General features: G+C 38.5%; 1 protein-coding gene across 8 annotated transcripts in view; it reads right to left on the bottom strand.

Annotated features, from left to right (window-relative positions):
• MAGI2 (membrane associated guanylate kinase, WW and PDZ domain containing 2) overlaps window positions 1-21,643 on the bottom strand; it is a 737,601-nt gene that overhangs the window by 30,743 nt on the left and 685,215 nt on the right. For 6 of the 8 annotated variants that reach the window (XM_030478640.1, XM_030478638.1, XM_030478641.1 and 3 more), the window contains 4 exons: window positions 19,724-19,909; window positions 15,626-15,803; window positions 12,345-12,591; window positions 10,536-10,679 (listed from right to left, as the gene is read on the bottom strand). In XM_030478640.1, the coding sequence (XP_030334500.1) occupies window positions 10,536-10,679; window positions 12,345-12,591; window positions 15,626-15,803; window positions 19,724-19,909 (755 nt within the window). The remainder of the gene's footprint in view (window positions 1-10,535; window positions 10,680-12,344; window positions 12,592-15,625; window positions 15,804-19,723; window positions 19,910-21,643) is intronic. The other 2 variants (XM_030478639.1, XM_030478635.1) reach the window with 1 other exon arrangement.

The raw sequence follows: 21,643 nt of genomic DNA, 5'->3' as shown, positions 1-21,643 counted from the left end.
AGACGGAAGGAAGCAATAAGGATGGTGGGGGTTAGTTGGCACATGGATAATGATGATATAGTGAGGAAGGGTCAGTGTAGCTATTGCAGAGGGAAGCCATTCGTCACAGATCTATTGCAGGTCACTGGAACTCTCAGTGACTATATAGATAAATGTGTTCTGGTTAGTATACTGACATTTTCAGAAAGCTTTTAACAGTAAAGCCTTCAGGAAAGGCTCTGCTGTGGGATGAGAATGAATAGGGTCTTCCAGGGAAGAGATTAAATTCTAGGAAAAAATGCTTTAAATAAGTGGTCAATTTTCACAATCAGAAGACCTTGCTATAGTGATTATTCTGTTCAGTATATTTGTATATGTTATGGTGAAGAGGTTGAAGATTGAGGTGCTATTGTGCAGGCAACACAATACCATGCAGGAGGTATTAAACTTAAAAGCTGTAACAAAATAGCACAACACTGTGTGTTAAAGCAGCAGGTAAAATTCAGTGCTGCTAAGTGCTAAGTACAGTACATGTGGAAAATTACATACACAATCACTCTAAATTAACCATCACCACTGAAGAGACAGATCTCATAATCCTTGTGGTTCACTCGCTGAAAATGTCAGCCCAGTCAAAAAAGCAAACAGAATATTAACTGTTCGAGAAAGAACAGAGAATAAAAGAGAAGCCATCATTATGTCATTTAGGAGCACAAGTATCTTGAAAACTGCAAATTGTTCTGGTGGTTCCACCTTCAAATGAATGCGATAGATTGAAAATGGTTTGGAGGAGGCCAGTGAGGCTGATTGGGATAAAGAACAGCTCCCTTATGAGGCAAGATGAAAAAGACTGGTAAGCTTTGGTGGGAATAAGATGGGTACGAGATAAGTCAGTAGAATAAGAACTCATACAGAGAATGAGGAAGCAATCATAAGATTATATTGTAGCTGCAGACAAAAAAAAGCAACACTTTCTGCAAACAATGCAAGCATTTAGCTTTAGTATATCCGGAATGTCAAAAGCACGAGCAAATTCAAATAAATGGTAAAAAGTAGTTCTAGATACTAACTGTGAACATTCTAGCACTAAAAAATCTGTGAACTGCTGACTGCCAGTGGCTTGGATGTTGTTATACCCAGTGAAGAATCATTTAATACTTGTCCTATATTCCTTTCCTAAGCATCCTCTACTTGTCCTTGTTGGAGTGAGAATAATGGGCTGGGTAGGCCATAAGAATGGGTCTAATATCAATATCCTTTTACCTGCTTAGGTCATGTCCCCCAGTTTCTACTTGTCTTTTTGGTTTGGTTTTTACCAAACACACAGAAGGGAGGCTGGCTCTGTCATTCCTGTTGCTGGTTTCAGTTATCAGAACGGCATCATTTGATGTGTTCATTTTTTGATAAAACTCATGAGTCCTATTTTTTTTAAGTTATGGTTAATTAACTTTTTAGACCTGAGAAGCTTTATAAATCTTCCATAAAGTACAGATTTAAACACAGTGCCTGCCTGCCCACTAAGTAATTTAGTCTTAATATTTCACACCTAACTATTTTTTGCAAGATTATTAACTCATTCTTTTTCACAGCTGGCTTGAAGGATTTTGCTATTAAGCATAGAGACACAAGGATGCTTTGAATGTGTCAAACTGAGTACATTTTTGCAAGAATGATGTTAATTACATGTGTGAGAGGAATGTTCTTTCTCCTTACTTTTCTGCAAACAAATTCTAAAAATCACAGGTTTTTTGGGAAATGATGAATAAATAGTTCACCTACAGTTAATTCACTCTTGATTTATTAAGCTTTTATACTGTCAAAATATATTCAGGATCTCTGAGGACCTCAGTTTGCCTTTCTTTGTTGTGCAGACACAATAATGTTGACCAGCTTTACATCTGCATGTCAATATATTCTTCCTTGAGTTCTGCCAATTACAGTAACCCAGTACTGAGCTCCTCTTGCCACAGGCTGCCATACAGCTTATATGCTCAAGCATTCCAGTTGGATTCCCAGAGTTCAGATCAATCACACCTAGTCTCACTACAAGTGAGGTTGGACAGTGATGTATGTAGTAGGGAATTGGTGTGTGAATGAGATTACCCCCAAAGGGACATGCAATTTGGTGAGAAAGCATAGCCAACATCTTCCTATACTGTTCAGATGGATCACAAATCACAAAATAAATGGATGGGACTAAGAATATCTTTGTCTTTGTGCTCCGTTGTAATGGCAGTGTTGACATTCACTGAACACTTACTATGAAGGTAAGATTTATATTACTGCATAAAGTAAGCCAGGTATGCTGCAGGTTTTAAGAGTAAGTGCTACTTAGGTAGAGAAGATTGGCTATGTAACTGAAATGAATCACTTTGTAGGCATTTGTCTTTCAGATGTGTGCATGAGCCTAGTCAAACAGAGGCTGGTGGAGCACTGTATGCTCCTGGAGTACTTCTGTCCCTTATATGTGAGCATAATGTCAATATTTTATATCTAAATATTAGTGACTTTTCAGTGGGGTTTCTGACAGCCTTCTCAAGCCCTCTCTCACGTCAAGTGTTCAGCAGCTGCCTCCCTGCTGCTCCCAGCACACCACCTGGAGAAGACCTCTTAGGACCACTGCTCCTTCCACCTTTATGTTTGCTGGGATTGGAGTAAACTTGCAAGTGGCTTTCCAAAAGCAATACCTACTTTTCTCCAATATTCTGCACATAGGACTTCACTGGCTTTTAAGACCTAGAGATTTGCACGAGTCCCTGAGCAGTATATCTCTAAGTCTTCAGCTTTCTTTCTGATCCAAATAAGAGTCCAAAGTTTGCTACGGCAAAATTAAGGTTATGCTGGTCAATCCTTGGTTCATTTTTGGATACAGTGATTGCCCTAAATGTTTGTAAGAAGGTCATGACTGATCATGCCCATTCTTGCCTTCTTCCTATTTTCCTTGCTGCAGCTTTCTTGATTGGATAAAGAAATGTCCATATCTGCAATCTATTATCTCTACTCTACGGACAACTACTTTCCTCCTATTTTTAATACTTTTTGCTCTTAACACTGTCAAGCTGAGCTGAGTTGCTTCTTGCTTACTGTGACTTACTGATTGCAACCTCAGGTGGTATCCCACTGCAGACTATAGGAAATAACCCTTTAATCTGGGGCTAATCAATGATGGAGCACCCCTAAACAGATGCTCCATTTTTCATTAACAAGAAATCTAGGAGAGGCTCTCTATACCAGTGAGGACGTACTGCAAATTGTGGGGTCTGCATGGCTCTTAAAGATTTCCATTTACTGATATGATAGGAAACAATCTGTCCTACCATATCAGTTTCTGATACGTCCTATCATATCTGTTCCTGATAGGAAACAATCAGTCCTGTTGCCGGTCAAGTGCTTTTTATATTTATGCCTTCCTTTTGGCAATAGGACTACAAAAAGCTGAAAAAAAATCTGCAAAGACTCTGTTTCTGGAGGGATTGAAGAAATATAGCAGTAATGTGTGGAGAGTGGGAATAACAAAGATAAGAAGTAGATATCTGTGTGTGAAGCTACAGCAACTGCGTGTCATTTCTGGTACAAAATTTGGCCATGAATGGGAATCTCACACACAGTGTATGTGTCAGCCCAGCCATTCTGCTTGGATTTTGTTTTTTCAGAGATGCAAAACAGCTTACTAAAAATGCATTTTAAAAAGAGTGATGATACTTTACACATAACGATATGGACTTTAAAAGAAGTGCGTAAGTTTTATTATGTTCAAGCCTCACACAAGGAATGACTCCTTAATTGGTGGAAACAGACAACTTTTGATCTTTTAAAAACCTAGAAATCAAGGTCTGCTAAAAACAGATACAGTGACAAAGTGACTAGAATAAACAGCAATCTAAATGTGTGCAACAACAAGCAATCGAGAAAGCTGAAATGGGAAAAATCATGACGAACACAAAGGAAAAAGACTTCTGCTCTGCCATGGTATAAAAAGCTTTACCAAAAACCTGTAGGGACACAATTAACTAAAGCTGCTCTAAACTTTGCCTACTGTTCAGCTCTGCCTATCTATCCACTAAACCCACCACTTGAGAATGCTCAAGTGATTTTGGGTGCCTGACTTGAGGCATTTGGGAAGTGTCCTGCTCCGGGGTGATGATAGGTTTATAGTCCCTTGTTAAACTCCAGTGTTAACAGCGTTTACAGAGCCCATATAGCTGTCTACATATTGCCTATTCCTTTGAGAAGCCTGAGGAATTAGTCTTGATCTTAATTAATTTCTTCTGGGAGACATAGTTAGCAATAGTTCTACTGTTTAGAAGCCTGGACTCTTGTTTCCTATGGCTCAAGGGAGGGCTTTAGTATCAGGTTATGAGTTTCACAGGCACTGTCCCCCTTATTGCAAACACAAATGCACAAGTCATTGTCAGAAGGAAAAAACAGAAGTTGCCTGACCTTGTATTGAGGACACTTATAAAGAGGTAAATGTCAGGTTTGAATATTGTGAGTGCTCATACATGGGTTTTGACAGCAGTTTTCAAATGTAATGCTTATGCCTTCCATGATTTCAAAACTTTAGTTCTGTTTCCATCCAAATAAGAGACAGATGCCCTATTGTCTTGCATGCCTTTTTTTGACCCTTGGCTCTTGAATACTGAATTGTTCTGTTTTGCTAGGAATAACTCCTGGTGTAGGTGGATGAGTATTTCTGAATAACCACAAATAAGGTTGCTGTGAACTCTCTTCTCATGAGAAATAACGAAATACACAAACTGTGCCAAATGCTGTGAACCTGTCCACAGCCCAGGTTGGTTACTGTCATGAGTCTCACTGTGCTGCTCACTCAGCAAGCTAGAACAGATCAACCAAGGTCACACAGATTCCTGTGCAACAACACAGAAGCTCAGAATTGACCCTGTAGGAGCTTCCTGTCCCTTGTGCCTGTTTTTGATCTCCATCTGTGTACAACTGAAGGAAAGAGAGGGGAACAGACTGCAGGAAAAGCAACAAGCAGGGAAAAAGGATTGAAGAGTCAGAGGAAGACTGCAAAGCTTGAAAGATATAAAATTCTGTGGTGCCTGTATTGCAGATGTCTGTTCTGCAAATACATAAGAAAAATCTACAAAAGAATGAGAAAAATAATGTAGTATTAGAAGATACGAAGAAGCTAGAGATAGGGCTAACGTGTATGTGAACTGAGAAAAATGAGTTGACAAGACAATGACACTAGAAATGTCAGAGATGAGAAGTATGACTTTTGTGGTAGATGTGAAAAAATATGTAACTCACAAAGTGATAAAATGACACAGATGCACACTGTGTATAAAAAAGCACATTCCTCCCTCATTCTTCATGAATTTCGCATTCACTAAACCCATTTGTGCAGGATGCTCTGTATCTCTGCAGCCGTCAGCCACAGGCTCTTTGTTTGATGCTGGTTTCAATAAACATGCTGACTGCAGGAGATGATACCATTCAAGGCAATAAGAGATCTGCTGATCATATCCCACATATCTAGCCAACTCTGTGACCATCCTTAACAATTCTTCTGAGAGTAGCCAGTAGTTCCCTGTCTCTAAGAAAGGAACGGATAGAGATCTGCAGCAGAGCTCTGCTGATCATTGTCCTCAAAGTGAGACAAGAATAAAATATGAGTTACCACGAGCCTTATCTAAATAGACCTGTAAAATTGTTGCTGGTAGTGCTTGAATCTTCAAAGGCTGTGGGGACTGTACTCCACATTGGCTGTGTTACGTCCCTCATCTCTGGTGACTGATTCAACTCAGTACTACTGTCGCTGATTGTGTGCATTATTCTTACCCTACTCTGAAACTAGGGCTTGCAGCTTTAATTTTAAACATTGTCATCACCAACTAGTTTTATATTTTTTCCCTGATGTTAGGAATAATTCAGAAAAGGAGTCTTGATGTGCTCAAACCTCTACCAGTTTGGGATAAGATATAAAAGGTGGTAATAATTCTCCAAACTTTTCTCATGGTTCTTTTAATACATCCTTGTCTTACAGAGCACAGACATGGTCCTATTCAGTGTTTTTTTACAATGGTGTGGACAAAGTCTTGTATTTCTGGTACTCCTTCATTGCGAAGAAGAAAGGAGGGTGGAGATACATTTTTGGAGCTCTCAGTGAGTCTATCTGACATTTAAAGTTTTGAATAGCCATGTTTTCTTTTGAGATCTTTTCCTTAGATCTAATGAAACTTTCCTTCGATACTCCTAACTTGTAAGATATCTTGGTCTTTGTGAAAATTCACTTAGTTTACTGGAAGTGTTTTGAGTCACATGTTTCAGGGTTTGTAAACCTTTGCTGTGGTAGGCTTTTCAGAGTTCACCATTGTAGCTTGTTCTCTGCTCAGCTGCCAGAATTCAGAGGGATTTGTATTTACTTGCAGTGTAGTAATGAGGTTCCCCCTACAGAGGTCTTCAGCAAGCAATCTCCACACATCTTATCCATGAATTGCAGTAAAATTCTGCTGAAGTTAATTGTGGTATTTGACCTTGCGTATGAATGAAGTTACACAATTATGGCTATGGCTCTCCAACACTGGTTGAGAATAGTTTACCAACCATGCAGGCAGAGGATGCATGTGAAGAAACACTTTTTCCTGTAACTTCTGGGTTCTTTGATGGACATTTCCTTCCCATGTCTAGTGATAGATGAATCCAAGTTAAACTAGGATGTCTGCTTGGGCTTTCTTCAGAAGCAGAGTCTATGAGACCAAATAAAAGTCTCAGTGCATGTGAAAATGCCACAACTAAGAATGGTATAATAAGCCTGTGAAAGTTTTAAAACTGTTTTTAAGGGAATAATTTCTTGAACCTTAAGACATAATGCAGTGTCTATACAGGCTGGCAGAAAGGGATCCTTGAAAAGAAAAGCAACACGCTGGTGAGACTGATGAACTCTGTATGACACCAACTCACCAGTCTTCCACCTTTCCGGCTCCCAGAACAATTCCACAGAAAATCAAAGTAGAAAACTCTATCAGTCATGAAGGGCAATTAAAGACTATTTTAGATCTCGTAATCCTAAAATGGAGTGTTCCTCAGTGGATTCGTTTCCAATAAAAACACAAAGTGCCTAGTGTCCATTCCCAGTGGGAAGGAAGACCAGGACTTCTTGCTGGAAATGGTGATGTTATAACTAAGTTCATTAAACCTTTTCCCCTTTTCTATGAATCTTTTAAAATGTAGGCAGTTCTGGCAGGGCTAGAGGAAGACCATCACTTCCAGTGCTTGCTCTTTGAGTCTATTCTGTCATCTGCTCCCAGGCTCCACTGGAGTTCCTAAAAACCTGAAGATCAAACCGAAAGTGCCATAAGGATGCCCAGATTTTGGTGTCACTTCATGCTGCTTCATCATTGCCTTTTTGCTCAATGTATCTTTGCTCCTATTACCGGTATATTGTATTCTTTTCATACTTACCTTCCTCAGTAATGGATCTACTCTATTTTCTTTTACAAGAGGTAGTTCTATACCGGTTATTTCCATCTGATTTCCTATAATCTTAGCTTTTACTTCTTTAAATTTATACTCTGCATCTTAATGCATACACTTTTACATGTATTTAGACCTCAGAATCTTCTGAATGTGTGCTGATAGTATTTCAGATTTTTTAATACATGTTCAAGTGGAACATATGCTGGGCTCGTCCCATCACTATGATTTTGCACTAACAGGGTACAACATGCAGACTTGGACTAGCCTATCTAGATCTGTCTTCAGTTTGATACTGCATTGCTTCAATTATACGAATTTATAAACCCACTAGTATAGATGTAGCCCTATTATTCCAAAGTAATTTATATTCTTTTATTATTTCTGTAAAGTAGGGAGATTTATATCAACATAATTGTGCCTTTATCAGGGCTTTTGCTGGTTATAACTAGACTGACAACAAAATGCTATTTGTGGAATATGTTTACTTATTACATCTAAATGATTTACAGGCAACATGTTTCATTATGTGATTTATTTTTTTCAACGGCTTAGCTGGTTTAATTTTTCAAGGTGAGTGGAAATAATAGTGGAGTTATATGTATTACTACTTTCTACAATCATGATCTATACCTTGTGTTATCTGCTTCATGTTTTTCTTTCAGGCTTTGGATAAATCAAAGAAGGCTGTTCAAGGAGAAGGAAAAAGGAATCAAAACAATAATGGAGATAGGTAGATCATGAAAAGAACTAATAGCTGGAAAATGCTCCTAATAAGAGCTTATCACGTAAGCATGGTTAACTCTCCCCAGTGCTGAAAGCCTAGGATCAGCGAATCTGATCTTTAAAGACAATAGTATGCAAAGCAAGAAGCACTGAACAGATTTTTGCATATTTTGGTATAGAGATGCATCTGTGAAACAGAGAGATACATAACTGCAGCAAGCAGGCTGCTGGTCCCAGCCAAGAAATGGGAATAAACCTGCAGTATTAACAGCAGATATAAACTTAAGAAAGGAGATATGGGTACAGAACTCTGCTTCCTTTGCTCATCTTCCTATATACCCTATTCCTTTCAGCAATGATTGTTGTTTTGTTTGTTCTGCTATTTTTTTTTTAAGAAGCTGTTACTTCAGCTTCTGCTGTCCATCAGTTACAGGTCACTGGAGATAAAAGCCTTGTAAGTTCTAAATCCATTTGTGACTGTCAGGTTAAAATGGCTGTTAAACTGGAGAACACAACACAAGACTCTGTGACAAGGCTAGAGGGCAAAACTGATTCCAAAGAACGATGCTTTAAAGAGGAGAAAAAACACAGTTACAACTATCTGGCCAGAACAACACTTGGCTGTGTATTGTAGCCACATCAAGAAAAAAGTTTTAAAATAAGTTAGTGTAGAAAAATATATTAATGTTTTTCATTATAAGATACAGGACTTACTTAAAAAACTCTGTGTATTTCTGTTACACACTTTTTATATTTAGGCTATTCATGGCATGGACAGTCTAACTTTATTCTGTGGTACTATTTAACTCAAATGATGCACAGATTTTAATAGGTTAGTTTTCTGCCTAATACAGGTTATTATTTGAAATGAACCCTCTCCAAAGGCATTGTTCTTCTGTTGTTCTGTAGTCTTAGCCATTTGTTTCCAAATATGTTATTCCAAAGCTTATTAAAACCACAACTTTTTTAACATCTTTAATCACATTATGGCTGCTAATGTACATCTTGCTTACAGTTTTTCATTTAGAGCAACTGACAATTGCTCCAGTAAAGGAAAGAATGAAAAGACTCAACAGAGAATATATTCCTAAATTGAAGTTCTATCTGCAGCATGAATTCACCTATATTTCACACAATAAATATTGTGGGAGTATTTCTGAGTTACCCGTTGCCTGCCTGCTTGCCCCTCAGCTTCCTCATCACAGGGACTGCTTATGTCATTGCTCGCTTATGCAAGCTCCCAGTCCATGGGTTTGCACTCCATGGTACAACTGAGGACTAACTGAATTCTATAATTCTACATAGTGGGCAAGTTAAGAGTGATTTGAAACATTCTAAAACTCCTTAGTTGTATACAGGAAGTCTCTAATTGTATATTCAGACCGATGACAATGGTAATGACTTTCAGCATGAAGTCAAAGTTGATGAGATGGTTAGGATCGTGAAACACAATCTGTGTAACAACCATGACATTTGCAAATATGCTATTACAATACACTGTACAGAACACAATTTTGATTGCCCATCTTTATAATTAAATATTGGTTCAACAAGGCTGCAATGATTAGATACACAATTTTAAAATTTTGACTCTTGATAGTCTTTTTAACCTACATTCTCTCCTTCTCCTTTCTGCATACTCACTATTCTGTAAGGTATCAGCAACCCTTGATGAGTTTATACGTCTTTGTTAGCACCACTGGACAAATTAAAACCATCTATTTTTGATTAGGTTATTGTTCCTACATAGAACATGTATTTTTTTTTTATCATGACATTTCTTATGTGAATGCTTTCAGATTTAGTATTTGGATATAGTGTTACGATTTCTGCCAATACAGGACCCAAATGCACTAAGACCTATGCAGACAAATAGTGAAAACTGATCCCTTCAAACAAGATTAAGTAACACCAATAAACAAACTTAGCAAACACTACGAAGACAACATCATCAAATTAGTAAAATAACACAGACCAAGTCTTAGGCTTCTTAGTAATTCAATAAGTGTCATATAGCTATCACTTTGCTTTTGAGATTGGAAATATAACTATTAATTATGCTGATATTATTATCAAAGAAACATCAAACTTTATGTTAGAGATTTTTAAGTTGCACAGATATGAGTGAAAGAATAGGGAGAAAAAAGCATAACACAGTATAAGCTATTATCAACAAGAAGTAACACATTTATTCTGCAAAGAAACTACACAGACTTACTATATGTTTCAACTAATTTCTTGAACTCTACAGAATAAGTTTATATTATAAGAGGTATTTGGCATTGGCTCTTTAAAATGTGATCAGAGATGAAAAAAAATGCTCTCTTTGACCCCATCACCAAACATATCTGCAAATGTTGAAAAAAATTGTTACAATGCATTTTACTTACCCTCATCCTTCCATTTCTTATTGCTGGCCCATCTTCTGCTAACCTCAACACATACAAATCCATTTTGTACTCCCTTCCTCCTCGAATACTAAACCCAAAACCTTTGGCTCCTTTCTCCAAATCAACGGTGAAATAATCAAAGTCCTGTATAGACAAATAAGCAATGAAAGAATTAATGATATGAATGTTGGGGTATACAGTCAAGGAAACTAAAACACATCTCTTCAAAAGTGCAACTATCCACTTGATATAAGCAAAGGGACCCTCTAAGCATACTTCTGCACTGGCAGACTTTGGCCATTTCAGAAAAACAGTTTCAGCAAAATGTAAATGTCTAAGTCTAAACCACCCCGAAAGGGCACTTTCCAGCAGTTGCCTGGTACCAAAAGTTCTCCAGATGGTTTCCATATTCACCCTCAATATTCTCATGGCACCCGAGTATAAGTGTTTGTTTTTATACAGAATTACTGATTTGGCCAGTGAGGTAGCAGGCAGTTCCTGTATGAGCATCACCACAACTAAACATTTGTAGGAGAGTCACTGCCTAAATTCCCAGCGCAACTTAACATGATCAGCAGGCTAGACTTCATGGAGTCACAAAGTACAGCAGCTTTCACCACTTTGGTTAAAACATGCTTTGAGGAGGATGTGGGAAGTAGGGGATTTGAGTTTCACCCTTTCTGTGTTCTGAAGAGAGTCACCCTTCCAGTTTTTCCTTGGTGGACCCAAATTACCAGCCCTGTAGAGGGGTCTGGGTGGGAACTTGGTACGATGCTTCTGATCCGTTTGCAGCCAAGATTGCATGAGCAATGGCAGAAGGAGAAAAAACAAGAGCAAGCTTGGTGGTGTAGACCAGTGGTTAGAGAATTAAATTGGAAATGGTGAGAAACAGGCAGTCTAAGCATCTCTCAAGATGCTAAGGAGCATCTTACAGGGTATGCACATGGGGATGGTGTTTGCTATTTAGATACAGAAATGCACAGAATTTTTAGAGGATTCTCTGGATCCCTTAAGAATTTGGATATTCTCATCGATACAGTTTATGTGTCTGGCTTTGAAAATGGACATAGAAACCATATATATGTGTTTCCAGCATATAGTGTCCAGAAGTTTACATTATCTTATTTAATATTTTTCTGACCTCTCTTTTTTCTGTCTTTATGCGAGGAGAAAGGAGGATTTTTTTTGAAAGTCTGAACTTTGGGCCAAATCCTCAAACTTTCACAGCTGTCAGCAAATATCACCAGCAGAATCTTGTCCAAGGTAACATAACTCTTCATCTAGGGTTTTTTTCCCTGAATTTGGAAGATTATGCCTGATGCCAAAGAAACCAGTTGCACAAGCTAGTTTTTCTGCATCCAGACTAACAGAAATGTAATTTTATCAGTCACGATTTATATTTAATTATTTATTCAGATAAGATAAAGTCTTCATTTTCAACAATGCTGTAAAATGCAGTCTGACCTAAGCACATCCACTGTATTATGTTCCTAGGAATAAAAAAATTCCTCTGGTAATGCAAAGGCAACTTATTTTAGAACTTTTATTTTGACTCTCCAGTATACCTTAGAAATAGCATTTATTTAACATTATAGTCACACAATTATAAATATAGTGTTATTTGAGAGCTCGCATAATTCTTCATTAATATTAATGGTTTTGAAATAACTTCTTCTACAGAAAGATAGTAGCTAAGAGTAAAAACAATAAAGGTGCCTTTTTCTTCTGTAATGTCATCTTTTTTACCAACATACATGATCTTTCCCTACAAACCCTAATACTTTGTTTAGGAGTGCTGTAAGTTTGTACCTGGGGCTGCCTGTACTCTGACAGAGGGTACTGCCTGGTGTCGGGCGAATGCTGCCTGTAATCTATTAAGGGTGGCTGCCTGTAGTCGAGAGGTGGTGGCTGCTGGTAATCCATCACTGGAGGATGCCTGTAGTCGCGGAGGGCAGTGCTGTGGGTAGTCTGTTGAGAGGACTGCCTGTAGTCTGTAAATGGAGGTTGCCGGATATCAGGTTTCACATCCTGTCTGGCTTTTACTTCTGACCTGTAACTGAAAAAAGCCAAATGACTTCATTTCAGAAAGCAGCCAAACATTAAGAATATGCACTACATGCGATATTGAGGAATGAAAACAAACTGCCTCCCTGAAAAATTGCATGAAACAAATCCTTGCACAGAAGCAAAACTTTGGAGGGTAAACAGTTGAGGCATCCGAAACCAGTGAGCGCTTTTGAAACATGGACATAAGCAATTTTCCCTGAGGTCATACTGTGCGATTTTCCAGTTCATATTAGTGAGATCAGGATTAAGATCTAAGAGGCAGGAACAGGAAAAGCATCTTGATTCCCCCTTAACTTGCCTACCTGGAAGATAAAATTGCATGTGGAAACACCCACAACTCACTACAAAATAATGCACTGAGTGTTTTTTTCCCAGAATTGAGATTCTGTAGAGTAAATGAAACAGTGCAGACATTTATAACCTCTCTGTTTCATTGACATAAGCTATTATTATTGTGAGCTTCTTAAGGTTAAAAAGGATAAATTCTTTGTACTATTTGTTATCTTTTTAATGAAAGGTATTCTTTGATATAACATCTCTTAATATAGTGTGTATTAGTATTATTATTATTATTATTATTACCCACTCACTATAATACTATCCGGCTACAAGCCTGTGACAGGTCATTTCAGTAGTTATGTACAGAAGTAATGCTGGGTCAGAGGAAAAAAAAAATTCGGTTAATGAGGAATTAATAATAAGTAAAATACTGCTTTAATTGGTAACTGGTTACAGGAAGACAAGTCCTGACACTTCAAAGAAAATGTGACTTCCTGTAGTACAGCGACTAGTTAATCAATTTACTCAGATAGGAACAAGTGGCTCCCTTATCACATGGAAATTGGTGCATAATGGCATTTCACACTTCAGAGGGAAGTAAGGAATATTTCTTACTGCAAACCTCCGTACCTCAGCCATGTAACATGCTAAATGGGCACAAAGGAAGTCCTGAACCTTTTTAGCAATGCAATTCTGTAGTAGTAGTTCGAGTTAGATTTAACAAAAAATGTTCACATAGTGGATGTTTTCACACTCTTCCTAGGAATGTATAGGCCTATACTGGAAATACACATTTCAAACTCTATTTTAATAATGATCTGGAAGTTTCCAATCGACCAAGTGACCATGTATCTACATGTACACATGCAGATACATGGACACATAGAAACCGTGAAAGGGATTTTGAAATGTACTTACTGATTGAAAAAAATTACATACTGAAAAAATGAGAGCATTGTTTTTGATTATGCTAATTTATGTATGAAAAAGATAATCTAAATGTTCTAAAAATGTCAAAGAAATTAAATATATTTCAAAACTTCATTACTTTACTAGTACAGTTATAGTAATATTATGGCAGATCTTCCTACACACTAACTTTAATTAGCTGAATCTCTATCCAGACACTAAAATATCAGAATTATTTCCCTTTGACTTTTCTGAGAAGATGAAAATAGCTTGGTGCCATGTTCATTTAAAACCTGTACATGGCATCTATAATAAGACCTGCATGTTGACAGGCAATCCTTTTAATTTCTTTACTCAGTATCATGATCCTGTAAAATGAAGATGGAGAACAAACAGGCTGACTGTAATACTGAGCCTTATCAATATTGGAAGTAAAAATACTAGTTAGTATTACTAAGAGATTTAAATATCATATAAAATTTTGATTTTGATACAGAAACTATGTATGTAGCTATCAAAATAAGCTGCAATCTGATTTATAAAATCTAGTGAAAATGACACTATATGAACTAGCAATAATGGACCTTTTTCTGGAACAGAAGTAATCCTTAGGTGGGTTCCCAATAAAAGATCACAGCTGTATGTCAAAAGATGATGCTTTTATTTTTGCTGAATATATAAATGGTGACATGACCAATTATAGTTTACGCTGTTCAGTAAAATGATTACAGAATTTCTTTCTGGAACTTTGATTAATATAGTTTACTGGTCTCCTCTGAAAATTCCCAATTCAACAGACATTTAATACTGACTTACAACTGCACAGACTTTTGTGAAAGCTTTGCATTGGATTTTTGTCAGAAACATACGTCTTCTAGGAGATGATCACTTTTGGAAAAATTACTCAATGAAATATACGGCAAAGAAATTTGTCAAGTGTGACTAATTAATTGAGAGAAAATAATTTTGGGCAAGTGAAAGTGCTACATCTGGTAAACAAGGAGAATTAAAGGGCATAGTGTCTAAATCACAACTGAACTCAACTATATCCAGAAGCAGAAAGTTACAATCCTGAAACCAGCATCTACTATTTAGGGAAGAGGGTCTTGATGAGGTATGTTGGTTATTGAAAGATTAGCATTAAAGACAGTCAGTGTAATCAGCCTCATTTAACATGCCAAAAAATTAATCCAAAGACTAAATAGTGTTGATTGAAGATCATAGAAAGTTGTATCATCCCACAGCCTGAGCATGCTCTTTATATAAACAGCTTTAGTACAGTGGTCACAAAATTTCTATGCCCCTACCATTTAATTTCCATCACAGATAAATTTGTCAATGCATATACACAAATTACACATGAGAAATTAGCTGGAAAATGATACACCATAGATAGAAGCTGATATAAAAATATCTTCCTCACTCCAGAACTCTAATAGACAAAATCAAACACGTAAGATACTAAAAAAAACAGGCCACCTCAGGATCAGATACTGATATACCTGTATTTTGTAAGTTGTAGTGATATAAGGAATTAGTATGTTAGCAATGAAATTATGAGCAAGGAATACTTCACCATTTAGTTCCTTGGCAAAGATATGATCGTGATGGACATTTGCGGAAGGCTAGCTAGACTCTTGTTCATATAACATGTTTCATACCCGAACAAGACTTATAGATCATTCTGGCATGCATGATTCATGCCCTGTGGGTGCAATCACAGTATGTGGCTTGTCAGAGCCCCACAGGCGATGGCTCATAGCTGTTAGGAACAGCAGGAAGACCCAGGCACAAGGGTCCTCACAGAAGACAAAGGCTGGAGGAGCTGCTCTTACCTGTTTTCGTGTCCCTGCAGCTGGAGGGGCTGTGGAGGGTGGTGGCTGGGCAACGGGGCTGTGCTGGGCGACGGGGCTCTTGCTTGCGCCAGGGGACTCTGCTGGGCCATGGGGCTGTGCTGCTGGGCCATGGGGCTCTGCTTCTCCGAGCTGGGGCCGAGGCTGGGCTGTTTCAGCTCTGCGTAATGGAAGCTGGAGATTAAACACCTGTCAGCAGCGCGGCATTTTACTAAAGGGCAAAGGTAGACAATCATTTGTTGTCACACCACTGCCTCTGAAAAATTTATGCTTTGTAGCTTTTGCTCTCTTGGGTTTATAATTAGATTTTAAGACATATGAACTTAATGGCCTCCTTTTGATAGTCTGTGGGATCTGAAAATCTTGGTCACTTCTACAACTTCTGTTTGACACCTCCATTATTTAAAACCCCACTGAACAAGGCCAAACTGCTTCTGTGTTTCATGTTTTCTTTTAAAGCCTAAAAAATACTGATTAGAGAATCATAGAACAGTTTGGGTTGGAAGGGACCTTTAAGGGTCATCTAGTCCAACCCCCCTGCAATGAGCAGGGACGTCTTCAAGTGTAAACAACAGGTTGCTCAGAGTCCCATCTGACCTGAATTTGAATGTTTCCAGAATGGGGCATCTACCGCTTTTCTGTTTCCACCACCTTCATTGTAAAAAATGTCTTCTTTACCTCTAGTTTAAACCTGTCCTCTCTTAGTTTAAAACCACTACCCCTTGTCTATCGCAACAGACCCTACTAAAAAGTTTGTCCCCATCTTTTTTACAAGTCCCACTTTAACCACTGAAAGACCACAATAAGGTCTCCTGGAGCCTTTTCTTCTCCAGGCTGAACAACCCCAATCCTCTCAGCTTTTCCATAGGAAAGGTGCTCCAGCCCTCTGATCATCTTCAAGGCTTCCTCTGGACTTGCTGAGCAGGTCCACATCCCTCTTGTGTTGGGGTTCCTAGAGCTGAACACAGGACTGGCAGGCGTGGTCTCACCAGAGCAGAGGCAGAGGGGCAGGATCACCTCCCCTGACCTGCCGGCCACTCTTCTTGTGATGCAGCCCAGTATACAATTGGCTTTCTGGGCTGGGAGCGCACACTACTGGGTCATGTCCAGGTTTTCATCCATCAGCACCCCCAAGTCCTTCTCTGTAGGGCAGCTCTCAACCCTTTCATCCCCCAGCCTGTATTGATACTGGATTGCCCCCATGCATATGCAGGACCTTGCACTTGGCCTTGTTGAATCTCATGAGGTTCACACGGCCTTGCTTCTTGAGCTTTTCCACATCCCTCTGGGTGGCATCCTATTTCCAGGTTTGTCAACCACACCACTCAGCCTGGTGTCATCTGCAAACTTGCTGAGGGTGCACTTGATCCCACTGTCTGTGTCACTGATGAAGATATTGAACAGTACTGGTCCCAGTACAGACCCTGAGGGACGCCACTTGTTTACTGATCTCCACCTGGACATTGAGCCATTGACCACTACCCCCTGGAAGCCACCACCAATTCCTCATCCATCAAACAGCCCACCCATCAAATCCATGTCTCTCCAATTTAGAGAGAAGCATGTTGTGGGGGACCAGGTCAAAGGCCTTACAGAAATCCAGATAGACAACTTCCACAGCTCTTCCCTTGTCCACTGACGTAGTCACTCCATTTTACAAGTCCGCTTGGTTGGTCAGGCAGGATTTGGCCTTGGTGAAACTATGACTTAGCTTAGCTCCTAGGTATTTGAAATACTTTTCATTTTGAGACAATGAACAATTTTATTGCTTTCACCACTGTTATGGGATGACATATTTGTCACAAAAGATAAAACACTGGTGTGCTTGTGTTAACTCCTTCTGTCTTTGAGCTCAAGAAGAATTTCCTGTATTTTTTAAATCTTTGGGGACTGTGAACAGTAAAACCAATCTCAATAAATTCTGACTAACCAGCCAAACCGATGTTTTATTTCACTGTATTGAGCCAAACGACCAAGGTTTCACAGAAAACCAGAATCCTTCTGTCCAAACAACTTAAAATTCAAAAAGATAGAGAAGTTGGGGTAGGAAATGTGGCCTTGTTACAAACAAAGGATGCCAATCATCCTTCAGGCTTCCTGCTGCACTTGGGGGAAGACACATTTGGCACTGAGCTCATACCAAATATATTTCTCCCAAGACACTGGCATAGTTCTGTTGCTCATAATTTACCTGTTAAGCAGCATAAAAGAGGGAGACTCCACCACAAGAGAACTTCAGAAGTGATTGCTCATGTATCACCAAGGGCATAAGTGCACATTACGTGGTTTTTTTCCTGCTTGCCAGTGTGGCATGGTGCAAAGCATCCAGAATGGATACATGTATGGCTCATCATCCCTAACACCAACAGCTATGCACGATCCCGATACTTCCTAGGTTTATGTTTGAATCTAGTTTGAATTTTGAATTATTTTGTATTTTTTAACGTGAGTTAATGACTGCACATTTCTAATGGCTCTCCACTTATTTAATTTATGCTCATAATTATTTTAAAAATTTTGGCTACTTTATTAAAAATCTTTTCAATTTAGGCTTAATTGTCAAAAAAGCTTGTATATTTGCACTTAAAACACTTCTCATGCTGGCATACGCAATACTTGTCTGTGTAATTACTATGCTTAAGGCTTTAATTGCCCATTTTGCATCTGTGAGTCTCTTTTGTATTGCAAAGTTTCAGAGCTGAAGATTGTGAATGCTGTCCCTCATTTCTACATTACTCTCATAACTACAGATGAACTAGTCAAATCATACACTGCTTCGAAAACTGCTTTGCATTTATATGGTATTCTTCATTTGAAAACACATTACAGAGGTATTAGATTTTTTCCTAATTTTATAAGTTGGGAAGCTCATATCAGAAGGTGAATGAGGTGTCCAGTGTCACACAGGGAAGCCACGACTTGGGCACAAATAATTCCTCACCACCACCACGCGAGGACATCTTGTAGCACTGCATCTCAGATACACCTCTTCATTCTTTCTAATTTAATGTACCCATCTCCAACACTGAACTATTAGCAATCTGGTAATATGAATTAATCTGGGTGCCAGGGAGGCCTAAATAAGCTGCACGGACTGCATGCAGCATCACACTTGTGTGTAGATGCTTTTCAAAACTGGCCTCCACTGATTATACAGCGGCTCTTTTTGTGTGAATTCTGAACTTTTGTATGTTTGTGTTTTCCCCTTAACTGAATTCATTTAACAAAGTAGATAAGTTCCCCCAATTGCAGTCCACGGCTAGTGTCAAGACTATTTCCTTGGCCTTTGAAGGTGAAGGTCATCTAACTGGAGCATGGATCATTAAGCAGTTACATTATTTCCTGTGTGACATTCCTAGCTCTACTGGTATTTGTTGCTGAGATATAAAGCCATGGTCTCATTAATATGGTACAATTAATACACTGGTACAGCACATTGATAATCTAAATAAAGCCCTGAAATCAACTCCAAAACCCATGAAACCAACATCAAAAGATCTTCACTGATTAACTGTGGAGTAATGACCAGAATAATGAGCCTGTCCCCTTATGCTCACCCTACAAATGAGATAATTTAGAGTTCAGTTCGTTCCTGGCTTGTGTATTTATAGTGATACACATAGAGGTAACTACCAAATCTGAACCCTTCTTTCACATCCCTTTTTGTCACAGGTAGCTGAATGTGCCGGGTGACAGCCATTGCACTCTCTTCTGAGTTGCTTTGCCAAACTTTGGTTTGGTTTCTAGCAGGATATAAGGGAATGAACTCAAACCCCGGCTCCCTTGTAGGCTGCTTTTCCATGTAGAAGACAATTGTTCCAAAAGACATTAACACTGACTTTCCAGTACTCACGTCTCTCTCAGGTTTCTCCAGGTTGCTTTAAATACCCTTTTCATAACTAGAAACCTTTTCAAGAATTCAGATGTTATTTGAGCTGGTTCTAAGGCTATAATTTTGCTGTGCTGTACGTTACAGCTGAGAAAGTGAAACAAAAGATGTTCTTTCAAGCGGTGACATAATTCAAGCTAATTGGAGGCTACTTAAAATTTTCTTCCTGTTTTTAAGGGCCATTGACTTACCCTCCTGAGGAATGATGCGAAGAGTTACACTGAGACCTGCATCTTTAATTAGCTTCACAATATCTGCATGAGGCATGTTTATAATAGACTGGCCATTCACAGCTAAGATCCGGTCTCCAACTTTAAGTTTTGCACAGCGATCTGCAGGACTTCCATCAATTATCCGCCCTATTTTATGGGGTACAGCTAGACAAGGAACAATAGTCACAGTTAACATATGCTGACAGAAGTGGTGATGTTCACAGGCAAAAGAAAATGAGTTCATCTGGAAGAAAGTTTTTTCTGAATTAAAAACCAGCTTGTGTATAAACATATAAGAATATAAATCCTTATACAATGTCATTTGCATTAACACAGCATGAATTTCTCTAAAAATTCAGAATCTAGATGTGCATATATACACAGTATATACATATGACATCCAAAATCAGTTTATGGTTCAGCTACTTTGCAAACCTGGCATGTAGTAAGATAATAAACAGATCAAGAAGACAATTAGGCATTAGAACAGTGAAAGGGACAAATTTGCACAATAAGTAGTAGTTATCAATTGCCTTCCACCTCTTAATTTACAGGATTTCTTTATTTGTATGTTGCACTAGAGGTACTACAAACATGACATTTTATATACAGATAGATAGATGTTATTACTGAAAATGCCCAGGATTCACTAAATTGTTCTCCTCTTTCATTCAAATGTATTAATTAATTAATAGAAATCATACTGAAGATTTATTAAGATGTGCAGTTTTCTAATTAGATACATGCCAGCATGAATTTACAGTTAATTATTAGTGCACAAACACATTTACTACATCGAACAGACACCTCCCCACCCTCCTTCTCAAAACATGTCCTGGTTTCAGCTGGGATAGGGTTAATTTTCTTCCTAGTAGCTGGTGCAGTGCTGTGGTTTGGCTTTAGTCTGAGAACAACGCTCACAACACACCGATGTTTTAGTTGTTGCTAAGTAATGCTTACTCTGATCAAGGACTTTTCAGTCTCATGCTCTGCCGGTGAGGAGGGGCACAGGAAGTCGGAAGGAAGCAGAGACAGGACACCTGACCCAAACTAGCCAAAGGGGTATTCCATACCACAGCACATCATGCCCAGTATATAAACTGGGGGGATTTACCTGGAAGGGCAGATCGCTGCTCGGGTCGGGCTGGGTATTGGTCAGTGGGTAGTGAGCAATTGTATTGTGCATTGCTTGGGTTACCTGAATTTTATTTCTCCTCTCTTTTTTTGTTCATTATTATTATTATTATAATCTCTTTTTATTGTATTTTACTTAATGTCAATTATTAAACTGTTCTTATCTCAACCCAGGTTTTACTTTCTTCCAGTTCTCTTCCCCAACCCACCTGTGGGCAGGGAGTGAGCAAGCGGCTGTGTGGTACTTAGTTGCCAGCTGGCGCTGAACCACAACAAAACATTGCACATCAACTTTGCTTTTCCTTTTGCTCTTCTCTGTGGTTCTCCACCTTTCTGTGTGCTCCATCCATTCTTTGGTTCTGTCTTTTCCTTCATTTTCCATTTAGTTTTCTAAATATTACTCTTTCTCCCAGTGTTTCTTCCCTATTCACCTCTGTTTTTTAACTAAATACGTATACTATAGCCGACTCTTCTCTCTGTCTAGGCTCCCCAAAGACCATGCTAATTTTCTTTCTCTCTATTACTACTAAATATGCTTATCACAATTAAATTTGACTATATATTCTATTAATATCCTAATGGTGTCTGAGTATCCCTCGCTGATCCCACACTTCAGTTCTGGCAAAATTAGCACAAAGCATCTTGGCCTCACTATCCAGGTGCAACTGGTGTTTAAAACCAGCTGTGCTTCTTTTGAAAAATAATATATCCTTAAAATTCTAATATCTAAAGACAACTTGGAAAAGTTGAAAGAAAAGATTAACC

The sequence above is a fragment of the Strigops habroptila genome, chromosome 3, assembly GCF_004027225.2.
Source record: "Strigops habroptila isolate Jane chromosome 3, bStrHab1.2.pri, whole genome shotgun sequence".
Classification (NCBI taxonomy): domain Eukaryota; kingdom Metazoa; phylum Chordata; class Aves; order Psittaciformes; family Psittacidae; genus Strigops; species Strigops habroptila.
The sequence above is the reverse complement of the archived record's forward strand: the minus strand, read 5'-3'. Positions and strand labels throughout refer to the sequence as shown.